This window comes from Oncorhynchus kisutch, linkage group LG30, assembly GCF_002021735.2.
Source record: "Oncorhynchus kisutch isolate 150728-3 linkage group LG30, Okis_V2, whole genome shotgun sequence".
NCBI classification, from domain to species: Eukaryota; Metazoa; Chordata; class Actinopteri; order Salmoniformes; family Salmonidae; genus Oncorhynchus; species Oncorhynchus kisutch.
Window position 1 is genome coordinate 15,644,487 of NC_034203.2, and position 17,845 is coordinate 15,662,331.

The following is a 17,845-nucleotide window of genomic DNA, read 5'->3' on the forward strand; positions in this document are numbered from 1 at the left end:
ATTTTTTTAATTGTTTATTTCACTTTTGTTTATTATCTATTTCACTTGCTTTGGCAATGTTAACATATGTTGCCCATGCCAATAAAGCTCCTTAAATTGAAATTGAGAGAAAGAGACAGAGAGACAGAGACAGAGAGAGAGAGAGAGAGAAAGAGTGAGAGAGAGAGAGAGAGAGACAGACAGACAGACAGACAGACAGACAGACAGACAGACAGACAGACAGACAGACAGACAGACAGACAGACAGACAGACAGACAGACAGACAGACAGACAGACAGACAGACAGACAGACAGACAGACAGACAGACAGACAGACAGACAGACAGACAGACAGACAGACAGACAGACAGACAGACAGAGAAAGAAAGAGTGAGAGACAGAGAGACAGAGAGAGAGAGAGAGAGAGCATACAAGCGTAGTTCTCCAACCAGTTTACAATACAAAGTTAATGCTTCTGCTCACAGATCCTGTTGAGATGAGTGGCACATGAAAAATCATCCCAGTTCCCTTCTACCGGTCCAATGCTGATCTCAGCACAATCTTCCTCCATTTTGTTATCAGGATTTTTGCCCATCCAGTAGGTTGTGGTCAGTGGAGTTCCATCCACCCATTTCCAGGTCCCCTCTTTGTCTTTATCAGTCAGGCCAATCCAGATCCTCTTGTTCAGATTAGTGAGAAATGTCTGCTCCTATTTGCTATTTATGATCACCAGGTCTGCTCCTCTCTCAATGCAGTCCTTTCTGCTCTCATCCCAGGATTTTACCTCAGAGGAGATGTAATACCAAGTGGACTGAAACAGCGTCCAGCCTTTAGGCCCAGCTCGTTTTAGGCCAGATAACCTCTTCCGAAGCAATTCTCTCTCCGTCTTCAACTGGTCAATTTCCTCAGCAAGGTTATTGTAACTGGTTTGTAGTTGGTCTCTCTCCTTGGTCATGGTGTTGTAGCTGGTCTGTAGCTGGTCTCTTTCCTTGGTCATGGTGTTGTAGCTGGTCTGTAGCTGGCCACTCTTTGCACGCAGTTTGTTGTAACTGACCTGTAGCTGGTTTCTTTTCTTAGTCATGTTTTTGTAGCTGGTCTGTAGCTGGTCTCTCTCTGTAGTCAGGTTGTTGTTGCTGGTCTCTAGCTGGTTCTTCTCTTTTGTCAACTTGTCTTTAGAACTATTCATGACTGTATTGCGGTAGAAGCCTAGCCTGATGATCCCATCCAGTAGGAGAACACAAAGCAGCCCCCAACACACAGCACCAGCTCTGGAGGGTCTCCTACCTAAGCTCTTAGAACCTGAGGGGTTAGCTGCTGGTCTGCCCATACAGGTGTCATCGTCCTCGGCCGCATCTCTTGAGTCTTGGAAGATGATGCTATCTTCGTTGATATCCTCGTCTCTGTTTGCTGCCCTTCTGCCAAAGGGGTCACCGTCAAAAATGCTGTCAATATTGGTATAGATATTCTCCAACATTTCCATGATCTCCCACTGTCTCAATTGCTGCTACCCGATGTCCTAGTAATGTTTGTGCATGTTGAAATAAAGCTGTGAACCTGTAGTGAGTCCAAAGTGTTCTATATTCAACGGTAACCACCGATAAACAGGAAGCTGTGCAAAAGACGATGCAAAACAACGTGTGTTATTGCCTGGTAAATGCAAGGCCCAGGAAGTCAGACACTGTGGTTGTATGTGTGAAGTCCGGTGACTATTAGACCACCTCTGCATTGGTCTCTTTGGAATGTCTCTTCAAAGTCCATGGGCCATTTTTATAAATGTGAGCAGACCCCTTAATGGGGTATTTGAGATTTTGGCAATGAGGCCCTTTACCAACTTCCACAGGGTCAGGTGAACACATGGATAGCATGTTATGTCTTTGTGTCTAGTATGAAGGAAGTTAGAGGTAGTTTCGCAAGCCAATGCTAACTAGTGTTGGCACAATGACTGGAAGTCTATGGGTATCTGCTAGCATGCTAAAATCCCAAAGTATCCTTTTCACTTCACTCTGGTACATAGAAGTACTAGGCCTACCTGTTGTAATACTGTAGACGTGTACACAGGCCTGCTGCAACCAGATTTTTCATCATGCAACAAAGACAACTAACAAGATCCATCAATCAATCGTTTCACGTGTCCCGACTTTTCAAGCCACAAAAAAAAGGTCACTGTCAGCAAGACAAGACATGGATGAATGTCGGCCTAATCAATGGCAATCGACAAATGTCATTAGGAACATTTGTGGGTGTTTTGTAACAGATGTCTCTTTCCATTTACCAAATGTAGCAAGTGCACATGCAGTGCGTTGATTGGATGAACATGCACAGGCAGCCTACTTTCTGAAGTGATATGTTTGACAATCGGATAATAAAAAGTAATACATTTTTACTACTAAATTGCATCTTTACTATTAAGCCCATGATAGAGAGCCAAATAGAGATGCCCCAAATGCCACGGTGTAATTCACACTCTGCATATGAGCATTATTCATGATTTTGTGGGTGTGATCATCATGATTCATTATCCATAATCATGGTAGCATCCACATGAATGTAAAAGTGTTCAGAAACATATTATATTCTTATTTGCAATAAAATGACTCAAAACGTTATTCACCATTCATCTCCTATTGAGCAAAACATATTTCGAAAGACAACCTAAAAAAACTGCAAGTGCATCCAACAAGTTTGCAGTCACAGTTGACGGTGAATGACAGAGCAAAATCCAAGCCATGAGGTCAAAGGAATTGTAGGTAGAGCTCCGAGACAGGATTGTGTCGAGGCACAGATCTGGGAAGGGTACCAAAACATTTCTGCAGCATTGAAGGTCCCCAAGAACACAGTGGCCTCCATCATTCTTAAATGGAAGATGTTTGGAAACACCAAGATTCTTCCTAGACCTGGCCGCCAAGCCAAACTGAGCAATCAGGGGAGAAGGGCCATTGTCAGGAAGCTGACCAAAAACCCAATGGTTATGCTGACAGAGCTCCAGAGTTCCTCTTTGGAGATGGGAGAACCTTCCAGAAGGATAACCATCTTTGCAGCACTCCACCAATCAGGCATTTACTAAAGCCAATCCTCAGTAAAATGCACATGACAGCCCGCTTGGAGTTTGCCAAAAGGCACCTAAAGGACTCTCAGACCTCAGAGACAAGATTCTCTGGTCTGATGAAACTAAGATTGAACTCATTGGCCTGAATGCCAAGCGTCACACCTGGAGGAAACGTGGCACCATCCCTACGGTGAAACATGGTGGTGGCAGCATCATGCCGTGGGGATATTTCTCAGCTGCAGGGACTGGGAGACTAGTCAGGATCGAGGAAAAGATGAACTGAGCAAATTACAGAGAGATCCTTGATGAAAACCTGCTCCAGAGTGCTCAGGACCTCAGACTTTGGCAAAGGTTCACCTTCTAACAGGACAACGACCTGAAGCACACAACCAAGACAATGCAGGAGCGGCTTCAGGACAAGTCACTGAATGTCCTTGAGTGGCCCAGCCAGAGCCCTGACTTGAACCCGATCGAACAACTGTGGAGAGACCGGAAAATAGCTGTGCAGCGATACTCTCCATCCAGCCTGTCAGAGCTTGAGAGGATTTGCAGAGAAGAAGCTCAAGCTTCTTGTAGCGTCATACCCAAGAAGAGTCGAGGCTGTAATCGCTGCTAAAGGTGCTTCAACAAAGTACTGAGTAAAGGGTCTGAATACTTATGGAAATGGCATATTTTTGTTTTTTGTTTTAACACCTTCACAAAAATAAAATAAAAAACATTTTTTGCTTTGTCATTATGGGGCATTGTGTGAAGATTGATGAGGGGGAAAAAAACATTTTAATCCATTTTAGAATAAGACTGTAACGTAACAATGTGCAAAAAGTCAAGGGGTCTGAATCCTTTTCGAATACATTGTAAATAAAAGTACCCATTCAAATGAGTGTATTCGGCTATTTCAGCCACAACCATTGCTGACAGGTGTATAAAATTGAGCACACTGCTATGCCATCTCCATAGACAAACTGAAGCACTCAGTGACATTCAACATGGCATCATTACAGAATACCGCCTTTTCAACAAGTCAGTTCATCAAATTTCCTACAATGTCGTTCTAGACCATTCTGTGATTCCAACTTTGTGGCAACAGTTTAGGGGAGGCCCTTTCCTGTTTCAGTATGACAATGCCCCTGTGCACAATGTGAGGTCCATACAGAAATGGTTTGTCGAGATCGGTGTGGAAGAACTTGACTGGCCTGCACACAGCCCATACCTCAACCCTATTGAACACCTTTGGGATGAATTGGAACGCCGACTGCGAGCCAGGCCTAATCGCCCACATCAGTGTCCGACCTCACTAATGCTCTTGTGGCTGAATGGAATCGAGTCCCCACAGCAATGTTCCAACATCTACTGGAAATCCTTCCAAGAAGAGGGAAGGCTGTTATAGCAGCAAAGAGGGAACCAACTCCATATTCATGCCCATGATTTTGGAATAAGATGTTCGATGAGCAGGTGTCCACATGCTTTTGGTCAGGTAGTGTACCTGCATTAATATAACACTGTTAAATGACCATCTCACAGACCCAGTAACGATGAGCGTCACATGACAAATCATTCCATATCAACTTAGGAGAGTGCTCAGTACAATGCTCCTCCCTATTCAGCATAACACCCTGCATCGCACTGCTGGCTTGCTTTTGATGGTTAACAGGGTGTGGGTCCTGTGCAGTCCCTGGATGGGAGACCAGATTCTGCTGGAAGTGGTGTTGGAGGGCGAGTAGGAGGCACTCTTTCCTCTGGTCTAAAATAAATAGCTCAGTGCAGTGATCGGAGACATTTTCCTGTGTAGGGTGCCGTCTGTCAGATGGGATGTTAAACAGGTGTCCTAACTTTCTGTAGTCACTAAAGATCCCATGGCACATATCGCAAAACTAGGGGTGTTATGCCGCTTTCAAAACAACTGGAAACTCGGAACTGGGAACTGAAATCTCCAACTTCCGATTTCAGTGTGTTCAAGGCAGCTGGGAATTCTGAATAAAAACAAGCTCCGACTGGGAAAACTCAGTTGAACGGTCATCCAAACTCGGAATTCCAACTCCGGAACTTGGGCCTCTTTCTAGAGCTCCGACTCTACGTCCTGAAGATCACTGACGTCATGATTTGACCTCGTATTTTTCCGAGTTCCCATTTGTCTTGAAAGCGCCATTAACCCCGGTGCGCTGGCTAAATTCCTAATCTGACCCTCATACCATTATGGCCAACTAATCATCCCCCCCTCCTCTCCCCTGTAACTATTACCCAGGTCATTGCTTTAAATGAAAATGTGTTCTCAGTCAACTTACCTGGTAAAATCAGGGTAAAATCAATAACAATTCACGTTTTCCCATCCAATAGGCTGTGATCAGTGGGGTACCGTCCACCCATTTCCAGGTCCCCTCTATATCTTTGTCTGTCAGGCCAATCCAGACCTCCTTGTTGGGCCTAGTGAGAAATCTCTGCTCTTCATTGCTGTTTATGATCACCAGGTCTGCTCCTTTCTCAATGCAGTCCTGTCTGCTCTCATCCTATAATTTGTCTTCAGAGGAGAGGTAATACCAACCCGTTTGTTTTAGGTCAGACAAGATCTTCTGAAGCCTGACTCTCCCCCTCTATAACTGGTTTCTCTCTGTTGTCAGCTTGTTGTAGCTGGTCTGTGTCTGGTCTTTCTTCTTCTCCCAGTGTTCTGCAACTCTTCTCTTTCTTTAGTCTGATTGCTGTTTCTTGTGGTAGAAACCCAGTTCTATGATCCCAGCCAGTAGGAGGACACACATCAACCCCAGACAAACTGCAGCAGCTCTGGGGGGTCTCCTACTTGAGTAATCAGAACTTAAGGGGTTAGGTCCTGGTCTGCCCTTAGAGGTGGCATCCTCAACGGTTTTGTCACTTGAGTCCTGAGAGACGATGGCATTTTCAAATATAAATTAACATTTTTGCTCGCCCCTTTGTTACATAACCGGTCTATATTGGCATACTTATCCTCTGACATTTCTATGTTCTACCACGGTCTCAACTACTAATTCCCAGACGATCTGCTAGAGAACCTGTTCAAATATGAACGCTGTGTTGTGTATAAGGAACATTTTATAGGTGTCTGACCACCAATAGGCGTGCCATATTAGGCAGACAATACAAAACCTTGAACATGATTGGCTGCTAAATAGGTGTGAATATAAGACTTCACAAGAATGAGGATGTAGGAGATCTGGAATCGAATCGTCCACTTTATGTTGATTTTAATAACAAAGAACCAGATTCCTTTATGTGTGTTACCATTGTCCCCCCTCTATCCAATGTTCTTTTAGACATAACCACTGGCAGACAGGAAACTGTCATTTCAGGAAGACAGTTTAGCCCATTGAGTACTAGGCCTACTTCTTCTAATCCTCTAGATGTAACATAGGGCCTGCTACAACCTGAGGTGTGCTCATTTTTTTGTGTGTGACCAAAATCTTTATTGACATTTTTTCTTCATGCAACAAAGCAATTGAAGAGACACGTCATTCAATAATCAAGACAAAATCCATCAGATAACAACAAATGAACAATACAGGCAAGCGACCCAGAAATACCAAACTAAAGTAGATCACATCACACTGGCAGGCAGAGTAAGATCCATTACATGCACCACGATAGTAATGCACACGAACATGGGGGTATATAGGATAACATTTCAAGGATCTCTGATGTGGCTATAGGTATTTCTTGCATTTTGCATAATATTTCTCCACATGCTTGCAAAGTTTAAAAAAAAGGCATCGCAGGTTGTTCATGTCCTGAGCTGACAGTACCACATTGTTATATCTTTATCTGATGCTGTGTTAGCTAGACATAGCCAGTGCTGGAAAAAGTACCCAATAATCACACTTGAGTAAATGTACAAAATGACTCAAGTGAAAGTCACCCAGTAAAATCCTACTTCAGTAAAAGTGAAAAAGTATTTTGTTTGAAATATACTTAAGTATCAAAAGTAAATGTAATTGGCAAAATATACTTAAGTATCAAAAGTAGAAGTAAAAGTATAAATCATTTCAAATTCCTTATATTAAGCAAACCAGACGGAATGATTTTCTTGTTTTTTAAATGTACTTATAGCCAGGAGAACACTCCAAAACTCAGACATAATTTACAAACAAAGCATTTGTGTTTAGTGAGTCCGCCAGATCAGATGCAATAGCGATGACCAGGGAGTTTCTCTTTAAGTGCGTGAATTAGACAATTTTTCTGTCCTGCTAAAGCATTCAATATGTAACGAGTACTTTTGGGTGTCAGGGAAATTTATGGGGCGGCAGGGTAGCCTAGTGGTTAGAGCGTTGGTCTAGTAACCGGAAGGTTGCAAGTTCAAACCCCCGGGCTGACAAGGTACAAATCTGTCGTTCTGTCCCTGAACAGGCAGTTAACCCACTAGGCCGTCATTGAAAATAAGAATTTGTACTTAACTGACTTGCCTAGTTAAATAAAGTTTAAATGGAGTAAAAAGTACATTATGTTGTTTAGGAATGTAGTGGAGTATCAATAGTAAAGAAATATCAATAGTAAAGTAAAGTACAGATACCTCAAAAAACTAGTAGATACTTTGAAGTATTTTTGCTTAAGTACTTTGCACCACTGGACACAACCACCACAGACAGGGAACTGTCTGTTCAGGGAGTCAGTTGAGTTAAGTGCCGACATGTCTGCCTAACCACCAGTTTGTGAACACAAATAGGAAAGAACAGTATTTACATTTCAGAGTCATTTCTTTGAAGCTTCTTATCAAATTTCTATTTCCTTGCTCATATCAAAACTTCATGATAGAAAATCAGGGAGCACATCTGGTACATACACATGCAATAAATTATAACACTGTTAAACAACCTTCTCACAGACACAATTGTAATGATTTGCACATGAAATATCATTCCATATCCACCCCATAACAATCTCAGCACAATCCTCCTCCCCATATATTGGATCCCCATTACCATTATCAGGTTGCTTTCCCGTCCAATAGGATGTGGTCAGTTTGGTACCGTCCACCCATTTCCAGGTCCCCTCTATGTCTTTGTCAGTCAGGCCAATCCAGATCCTCTTGTTCAGATTAGTGAGAAATGTCTGCTCCTCTTTGCTATTTATGATCACCAGGTCTGCTCCTCTCTCAATGCAGTCCTGTCTGCTCTCATCCCAGGATTTGACCTCAGAGGAGATGTAATACCAAGTGGACTGAAACAGCGTCCAGCCTTTAGGCCCAGCTTGTTTTAGGTCAGAAAAGCGCTCCTGAAGCCTGTCTCTCGCAGACTTCAACTGGTCACTTTCCTTAGCCAGGTTATTGAAGCTGGTCTGTAGCTGGTCTATCTCCTTGGTCATGGTGTTGAAGGTGGTCTGTAGCTGGTCCCTCTCCTTTTTCATGGTGTTGTAGCTGGTCTGTAGCTGGTCTGTCTCCTTTTTCATGGTGTTGTAGCTGGTCTGTAGCTGGTCTCTCTCATTAGTTATGGTGTTGAAGCTGATCTCTAACTGGTCTTTTTTCGTAGACAGGTTGATGTTGCTGACTTTACAATCCTCAAACCCACTGATGATATTCTTGTGGTAGAAACCCAGACCTACAATCCCAGCCAGTAGGAGGACACACAGCATCCCCAGACAAACTGCAGCAGCTCTGGAGGGTCTCCTACCTGAGTTATCATAACTTGAGGGGTTAGCAACTGGTCTGTCCTTAGAGGTGGCATCCTTCTTGGTCTCTTCTCTTGAGTCCTGAGAGGCGATGGCATCTTCATTCTCATTTTTGCTCACCCCTTTGTTACATAACTGGTCCATATTGGCATACTTATCCTCTGACATCTCCATGTTCTACCACGGTCTCAACTACTATTACCAGACGACCGACTACAGAATATGTTCTAGTATGAAGTTGTGTACTGAACATTTTATAGATGTCTTACCACCAATGGGCATGCCATATTAGGCAGACAATACAAAACATTGAATGTGATTGGCTGCTAAATAGGTGTGAATATAAGACTTCACAAGAATCAGGATGTGGCTGTGTTTGGGATCTGCAAATGAATCTTCTTCTTTATGTTTATTTTAACAAAGAAGCAGATTCCTAAATGTGCTATCGCTGTATCTCTCTATCTGGAGCTGTAACCACTGCTAGACAGGGAACTTCCATTTCAGGAAGTCAGTTGAGTCCAAATGAAATGTCCATACCCCTGCCACCTGTTTGTGAAAAAATATAAAATGGATTGCTTTTTCAAAATGAATTGGTTCTGCAACAACCAGATTCCTTTATGTGTGTTCCCATTGTCCCCCTCCATCTGTTGCTATTTTAGACATAACCACTGGTAGACAGGAAACTGTCATTTCAGGAAGTCAGCTGAGTTTGTTGAGTACTAGGCCTACCTGTTGTAATAATCTAGATGTGACATGGGGCTGCTACAACCCTAGGGGTGTTCATTTGGCATGTTTCATTATGCAATAAATACAAATCAATCAATTATCAAGATACATCAATCAGATAACAACAAATGAACAATACAAGCAAGCAACCTAAAAAATAGAAACAAACTAAACAACAAAGCCAGTTTTTGTTAGATCACATCACACTCTGGCAGGCAGAGTAAGATCCATTATATCACGATAACAAGACGCATGGGACCAAGCGGCCAATACCTCTGGGGATGCCCACGAATCAGACCAAACAGGCCAGGGGTTTAGGAAGCCAATGGGGAGGGAGAAATTCTTCCTTGGTTGTTCATTTTCTCGACATCTAAATGCACAACTTAAATTGGAGCCAGTGTTGTAAGTAGCTGAACATGTCATGACTGCAACTTTGTGGTAGTGACAAACACACATTTTCATTATCATCAAAAACGATATATATATTTCCACACCAAGGAGTGCCTTTGTTTTGATTGCCTGCACGTGCACATTTCAGCGCGACACAACCGTTAGACCTAATAATACGTTTATGTACGTGAGCTTAGCTAGGTAATGTCACCATGACACCTTCTACAATTAGCGTTCAGGGATTTCTATTGGAGAATCAGCTCGTAGTAAACACTCTTAGGTTATAGGCTTTGGGTTTCTCAGGCAAGGTCATTAATCAGCTGTGGATCTCCTGAAAGTTTGGATGTGTAATACTTTTATGTGTGTGAGTTATCAAAAGGTCCCTTGCGGACATCTAAAATAGCTAAGGCAGTTGTTGCTCAGTGCCTTGTCTCTTTCACCTTTCGTGGCATTGTAGCCGTTCTTTATCTGGTCCTTCTCTGTCATCAGTTTGTTGTTGCTGGTCTGTAGCAAATTTTTTTCTTTAGCCAGGTTGTTGAAGCTGACCTGTAGCTCCTCTGTTTCGTTATACAGTTTTCCATAACTGGTAAGTAGGTCTTTCCCCTCCCTGTAGCTGGTCCCTCTCTTCAGCCAGGTTTCTGTTGCTTGTCTTTAGTCTCTTTCATTTTTCACGGTGCTATAGATGTTCTGTAATTGTGACCGACCAGTTCAATTCGGTCCTATGTACTGTAGCAAAATTGGACATTTTGTTTTTTACATTGGATAAAGTGGAGACTCGAAAATTGTATAGTATACGCTGCTGTTGAGGAACTATGGGAAAGTCATTCTGCTTTAAAAGTGCATGTCACGTGTGCTCCCTCTCCGGCCTCTAGGTCACCAGGCTGCTCATTATGGCGCACACCTGTCACCATCGTTATGCGCACCTGCGTGTCATTAGACTCACCTGGACTCCATAACTTCCCTATATATGTCACTCCCTTTGGTTCCTTCCCCAGGCGTCATTGTTTCTGTTTCATGTCTGTGCGTTGTTCGTGTTTATTGTTTTGTATTATGTTTTCATTTATTTATTAAATGATTCACTCCCTGAACTTGCTTCCCGACTCCCAGTGCAGTTACATTACAGTTTCTAAACTTGTAACCCCACTTTAGGGAAAATGGCCTTTGAATGTTTTGATACACCTACTGGAGAGAGAGAGAGCTCTTCTTTGTCTACATTCATTCAGAATTATTCACACACCTTCTTAAGCCTTAGCCCCACCCATCGCTTTAAGGATTCACATGTGAGGCCATGTGCTAAACAGAGTGAGTAAGGTAGTGTAGTGTAGTAAACAACCAAAGATTTCAAGAATAAATGTGTTGAAAGTAGTAGCAAACATACACTTTATTTATTCTTTGGCCTTTATCCTAATCTGACTTTGGTGCAGGTCATGTTGTTCTTCATATTACTGTCTCTGGTAAACACACACCTTATAAAATAAAATCTAAGTTTATTTGTCACATGCACAGTATACAGAAAGTGTAAACGGTACAGTGAAATGGATACTTGCGTATTTGCATAGTAGCAATATCAAAAATAGAAAGTGTCCAGATAAATACTGTATAAATATTTATTAGTTTTAGATGATTCTTACCCAGACACACGTGTCTAAATTGATGGGTCATGTTAAATAAATACTATAACTATCCCCCAGCCACATCTAGCTAAGTGGATGGGTCACTATTGTCCCGACATGTTCATGAAATATAATAGATGACCGTAATCACCCCAGACACACCGGGCTAACTTGATGGGCCATGTAATCATCTGGCGAAGTGGAGTCTTTTGTTTAGACATGTAGCTAGCTAGTTAGCTAAAGAATTCACCCAATGGTGCTTTCAAGACAAATGGGAACTTGGAAAAATATGAGGTCCAATCATAACGTCAATGATCTTCAGTTAGGAAAGTCGGGGCTCTAGAAAGATAGCCGAGTTCACGAGTTGGAATTCTGAGTTGGCTGACCGTTCAAAACAATATTTCCCAGTCTGTGCAATTTTTTTTCTGAGTACCCAGTTGTCTTGAACACACTGAAGTCAGAAGTCTGGGATTTCCATGTTCCCAGTTCTTTTGAATGTGGCATAGCAATACAAACTGATTATCATAGCTAGCCACCATGAATCGTCAGGTAGCTAAAGCTAATCAACTAGGTTCAATGTTAGCTAGCCAGTTAACATTAGGCTATAACTAGCAATGCATATAGCTTTCTGAGATACAAATAATATTACTACACAGATCATACACATACATAGCAAGCCAGCCAGCTAACGTTAGCTAGCTAGTTAACAGTATACTTTAACTTGCAATGAAAAGTACTTTCTGACAAAATTAGAAACACATAATATCTGAAATGCTTCTCCCTTTCTATCATAGATGCCATGGTTACCCTTAGCTTGAAGATGTAACCCGGAGACAGGTGTTTTATACAATAGACTTCTGTGTTCTCTCTTCGACTCCTTCAGTATATTCGCAATCAAACACTAGAATGTATCCAGCTCCTTAGCTATCATACTCTGCTTCCACCAGGCATTCCACTGATTTCAAAACTCGTTCAACTTCTTCTGTGACAACAACACTGTTTCCATCCCCGTCACTGTCATCAGAAGACGATGTCTGGTTCAATGAAAATGTGTTTACCTAAATCAGGGATTTCCTCTTTGTCTGATTCATTTTCCGAGTGGCACGATCGTCTTCCAGAAAGTAGTCCATCACAACGTTTTCCAACTGATCTTTGTCGATACGATAGCACCTGTTAAATTCAGTGCAGCAATTTTGCAGTTCTTCATGATATCTTTAAAAACAAGCTGATTATAGAAAGGATTGTCTACACATACTGAGCAGCTCATGTTATAGACAGAAGCATGCCACATGGACAACCTGAACTCATCTCTCGGCATGTCCAGCCCATCTACTATCTCAGCCAATCATGGCTAGCTGGAAGGTTCCTGACTTTGTCCGTCGCTAAACCAACTAGGCTCGTAATTTAACAATTGTATTTGTATTTACAGATGGCATACAAGTGTGCTATTAAGGCACGTGAAAGTTCACATGTTCCAGAAGGTACTTCTGCCCCCCAAAAAATATTTGTATTTTTTTAAAACATGTTTACGTTCAAATGCCTCTCCTGTGACATGCGACATATGCCTAGTTTCCTGAAACGAGTCAGAATTGGGTTCTCTCCTTTGCCAGGTTGTTATAACTGGTCTATAACAATTCTCTCTCTTTTGTCAGGTTGTTGTTGGAAGCTTTATAATCTTCAAACTCACTGATGACTTTGTTGTGGTAGAAACACAGACCTATGATCCCAGCCAGTAGGAGAACACACAGCAGCGCCAGACACACTGCAGCAGCTCTGAAGGGTCTCATCCATCCCCCCTCAGCCCATGTGCCTGTCATCGATGTCTATTTTTGTTTTTTATAAAAAAAAATTGACTGTAACTCTCCAAAAGGTCATTCATAAACCTTTTTTATATCCATACGTACTAGCACGCTTAGTGTTTCTTGGGTTTCAGGAATGTGACTGAAAAAGTGACAAATATCAAATAAACTGATTGCAAGTATAAGGGGATATCAGTGAACAAATGCCATGGTCAAGGCTACAATGGCGCCAGTGTCATTAGTGGATCTTACTCACATGTTCAAAAGCGCATATTAGACCGAGAGCCTAATTCTTCTTTGGTAGTTCATTGGGAAAACGATCTCTCTGCAGAAGCAACAGTTACAGGGATGGCAAGAAAAGCAACATCAGGGAAACTGGGCAGAAGGGAGTTTCGCATCAAATACAACAGTTCTGTAACATCTTTAATTGAGCCTCTCATTGTCCTCAATTGCCGGCCTCAACACACATTAACTGTATAGGAAGCTCTGGGGAAAGGTTGTCTGGATACTGGACAGTGAACTTCGACCTTGCGGATGTGTTCCAGAGAAACTGCGTTACTCAGTGGCTGGCTCTTTAAGACATTGGTAGAAAGGGAACTGTCATTTTAGGAAGTCAGTTGAGTCCAAATTAACTTTCCATATCCCTGCCACAAGTTTGTCTTCAAAACTCACTCAGAGTTAATTTATCTTCAGCTGCTTCAAATTTACTGATAGTTTCATTGTTTATATCTAAACTTCGTGTTATTTTTCCATACCTTTTGCAAAGCCGGAAAAAGTTCATATTAATAAATACACTACCAGTAAAAAGTTTTGACACACCTACTCATTCAAGGATTTTTATTTTTCTACATTGTAGAATAACAGTGAAGACATCAAATCTATGAAATAACATATATGGAGTCATGTAGTAACGAAAAAAGTGTTCAACAAATAAAAATATATTTTATATTTGAGATTCTTCAATGTAGCCACCCTTTGCCTTGATGACAGCTTTGCACACTCTTGGCATTCTCTCAACCAGCTTCATGAGGTCGCCACCTGGAATATATTTCAATTAACAGGTGTGCCTTGTTAAAAGTTAATTTGTGGAATTTCTTTCCTTAATGCGTTTGATCCAATCAGTTGTGTTGTGACATGGTAGGGGTGGTATACAGAAGATACCCCTATTTGTTAAAAGACAAAGTCCATATTATGGCAAAAACAGCTCAAATAAGCAAAGAGAAACGACAGTCATTCATTAATTTAAGACATGAAGGTCAGTCAATGAGGAACATTTCAAGAACTTTGAAGGTTCTTTCAAGTGCTGTCGCAAAAACCATCAAGCGCAATGATGTAACTGGCTCTCATGAGGACCGTCACAGGAAAGGAAGACCCAGAGTTACCTCTGCTGTAGAGGATAAGTTCATTAGAGTTAAATGCACCTAAGATTGCAGCCCAAATACATGCTTCACAGAGTTCAAGTAACAGACACATCTCAACATCAACTGTTCAGAAGAGACTGCGTGAATAAGGCCTTCATGATTGAATTGCTGCAAGGAAACCACTACTAAAGGACACCAACATGAAGAAGATACTTGCTTGGGCCAAGAAACACGAGCAATGGGCATTAGACCGGTGGAAATCTGTCTTTTGGTCTGATTGGTTCCAACTGCCATGTCTTTATGAGACGCAGAGTAGGTGAACGGATGATCTCCGTATGTGTGATTCCCACCGTGAAGCATGGAGGAGGAGGTGTGATGGTGTTGGGGTGCTTTGCTGGTGACACTGTCAGTGATGTATTTAGAATTCAAGGCACACTTAACCAGCATGGCTACCATAGCATTCTGCACCAATACGCCATCCCATCTGGTTTACACTTAGTGGGACTATCGTTTGTTTTTCAACAGAATAATGATCTAACACACTTCCAGGCTGTGTAAGGGCTATTTGACGAAACAGAGTGATGGAGTGCTGCATCAGATAACCTGGCCTCCACAATCCCCTGAAATCAACCCAATTGGGATGGTTTGGGATGAGTTGGACCGCAGAGTGAAGGAAAAGCAGCCAACAAGTGCTCAGCATATGAGGGAACTCCTTCAAGACTGTTGGAGAAGCATTCCAGGTGAAGCTGGTTGAGATAATTCCAAGAGTGTGCAAAGCTGTAATCAAGGCAAAGGGTGGCACTGTGAAGAATCTAAAATCTAAAACATACTTGGATTTGTTTAACACTTTTTCGGTGACTACATGATTCCATATGTTATTTAAGAGTTTTGAGGTCTTCACTATTATTCTACAATGTAGAAAATATAAAAAATAAAGATCAATTCTTGAATGAGCACGTGTGTCCAAAATTTTGACTGGTACTGTATATGGTTTCAGAAATGTGTTTACATAAATAGTTGAGGTGATACTAACTGAGCGTCCCTCTCTTTTGGCATTGTAGTGTCAAAAACTCTTCGTAGCTGTGTTGTGACTTTTCAAGATACTGTATGTTTCTAATCATCCCCCCTCTCTCTGGTCTCTACTTTGTTTGTCTCACAGTGGGAGGAGGTGAGCGGCTACGACGAGAACCTCAACACCATACGGACCTACCAGGTGTGCAACGTGTTCGAGCCCAGCCAGAACAACTGGCTCCTCACCACCTTCATCGACCGACGTGGAGCTCAGAGGATCTACGTGGAGATGCGCTTCACTGTGCGTGACTGCAGCTCCATCCCCAACGTTCCCGGCTCCTGTAAGGAGACCTTCAACCTTTACTACTACGAGACGGACTCGGTTATCGCCACCAAAGGAACCGCCTTCTGGATGGAAGCCCCCTACCTAAAGGTTGACACCATCGCGGCTGATGAGAGCTTCTCCCAGGTGGACTTCGGCGGACGGTTGATGAAGGTCAACACGGAGGTTCGGAGCTTTGGCCCACTGTCGAAGAATGGGTTCTACCTGGCGTTTCAGGACTATGGTGCCTGTATGTCGCTGCTCTCGGTCAGAGTGTTTTATAAGAAGTGCCCAAGTGTGGTGCAGAACTTTGCCATCTTCCCTGAGACCATGACAGGGGCTGAGAGCACCTCCCTGGTCATCGCTAGAGGAATCTGCATCCCGAATTCAGAGGAGGTGGACGTGCCCATAAAGCTGTACTGCAATGGAGATGGCGAGTGGATGGTTCCTATCGGGAGCTGCACCTGCAAGGCCGGGTTCGAGACTGATAACGGGAACGTCTGCCGAGGTAAGAAGAAAAAACTGTCCATAACCATATGAATGTTGTATGTGTTAGTTTTACTGTCCATCACCATTCCCATAACCCAATGGAACCCGGGAACCTTGAAATAACCATATTTGGTTTGCTGTGGAATCAATTTCCATGGATTTATTCTGAATCTGTAGCTGTTTCCAGTTTGGGAATTTGATTTGTGTTGAACCTCAGTCCCAGACACGAGAGTTGTAAACAATGAATTGTCTTTCGTATTTTAACACTTCACCATGACTGAAGACTTGCAGGCGATCTAATCACACAGGTTCTACGGGAATTGTTCTATTTTAGGTGAGGTAGGTGCATAAGAAGACACCATCTTATTCTTTATTGTACACTGCCGATTTCATAGCTCTCTTTCCTGACAATGCTTTGTTGAGCGTGCAGTATTGACTGTGTTTCATATATTTTGCAGAATGCGGTGCACTGTAGTTCTCTGTTGATTACATACATCTCAAGCATGATAGAGAGGCACATTATCATTGTTTCGTAATCTGTTGAGATGGCGAGGGCTACTGCACTACAGATGCCGAGTGATGTACGGTGGTGTATCTTTCAATAATGGAGAACCGCATGTTTGATTTTCCAAACCCAATAACAGACATCCAGGCTACAGTTTGTAAGGCTTGGTAGATGAAGGACTGGGTCTGCGTTGCACAAAAAGTAATGTGTTGTGGTAGTGAGCTACTGTAGGGAATCTTATTTTTCTGCTTTCCTTATTTTTCAAATATTTGGTGGTAAAAGTTACCTGACATAACCTTTGGCTTTGGCTCTCTCCCACACACTCTCTCGGTCTCTTTCAAATCAAATCGAAGTGTATTAGTCGCGTACACAGATTTGCAGGTGTTATAGCAGGTGCAGCACAATGCTTGTGTTACCAGCTCCAACAGTACACAATAATGTCATGCAAATACACAAATAATGAAACTAATCTAAAGATGAAATCAAGGAATGACAGAACAAGTGCCAGAATCCAGAATATAAATACATGGTATGTATAGACCAGTGGAGGTCAGTGTCATTTAAGATGAGGGAGGATTATCTTTTTTTTCATCAGCATGGCCTTATTTCTATTTCAGCATGTTGGAAGACTGTCATTCATATTCCATTCATTCAGTTCAATGTAACAGCAATAGGTTTAGGCTACTAAATGATACTTTCATTTTCCCTATAACCATCATGAGGTTGCTACAACCTAGCTTATGAATGAAAGTTAACAACGTAGGTGCACACATGTCGAGAGAAAATGTTTGTGACAGACAGTGACACGTGGACAGACAGGGACACATTCAGTACCACTTTTCACCGTCTTGCCTGCATCTTGCTGATCTAGGGTGTAATCAAACGATTACAAACGAGAGTTTCTATTGGACAAATGAATGTATTTTTACCCCCGTTTCGTTTGCTTCTGTTTAAGAAACGTTTTTTTCAACAGAATCT

General features: G+C 42.2%; 3 protein-coding genes across 4 annotated transcripts in view; 1 reads left to right on the forward strand and 2 right to left on the reverse strand.

Annotated features, from left to right (window-relative positions):
* LOC109875434 (ephrin type-B receptor 1) overlaps positions 1–17,845 on the forward strand; it is a 316,435-nt gene that overhangs the window by 143,286 nt on the left and 155,304 nt on the right. For both annotated transcript variants that reach the window (XM_031810207.1, XM_031810205.1), the window contains exon 3: positions 15,700–16,381. In XM_031810207.1, coding sequence (XP_031666067.1) covers positions 15,700–16,381 — 682 coding nt within the window. The remainder of the gene's footprint in view (positions 1–15,699; positions 16,382–17,845) is intronic.
* Positions 542–1,628, reverse strand: LOC116358610 (CD209 antigen-like). The gene has a single exon (XM_031810208.1). It carries the CDS (start codon positions 1,458–1,460, stop codon positions 690–692), a length of 771 nt encoding a protein of 256 aa, XP_031666068.1. The 5' UTR covers positions 1,461–1,628; the 3' UTR covers positions 542–689.
* Positions 6,438–8,874, reverse strand: LOC109875027 (C-type lectin domain family 10 member A-like). Its single transcript, XM_020467161.2, has one exon. It carries the CDS (start codon positions 8,823–8,825, stop codon positions 7,851–7,853), a length of 975 nt encoding a protein of 324 aa, XP_020322750.1. The 5' UTR covers positions 8,826–8,874; the 3' UTR covers positions 6,438–7,850.

Bases quoted from the DNA above. Each gene is read 5' to 3' on its own strand.
- LOC109875027 (XM_020467161.2), bottom strand. From the start codon at position 8,825: ATGGAGATGTCAGAGGATAAGTATGCCAATATGGACCAGTTATGTAAC.
- LOC116358610 (XM_031810208.1), bottom strand. From the start codon at position 1,460: ATGGAAATGTTGGAGAATATCTATACCAATATTGACAGCATTTTTGAC.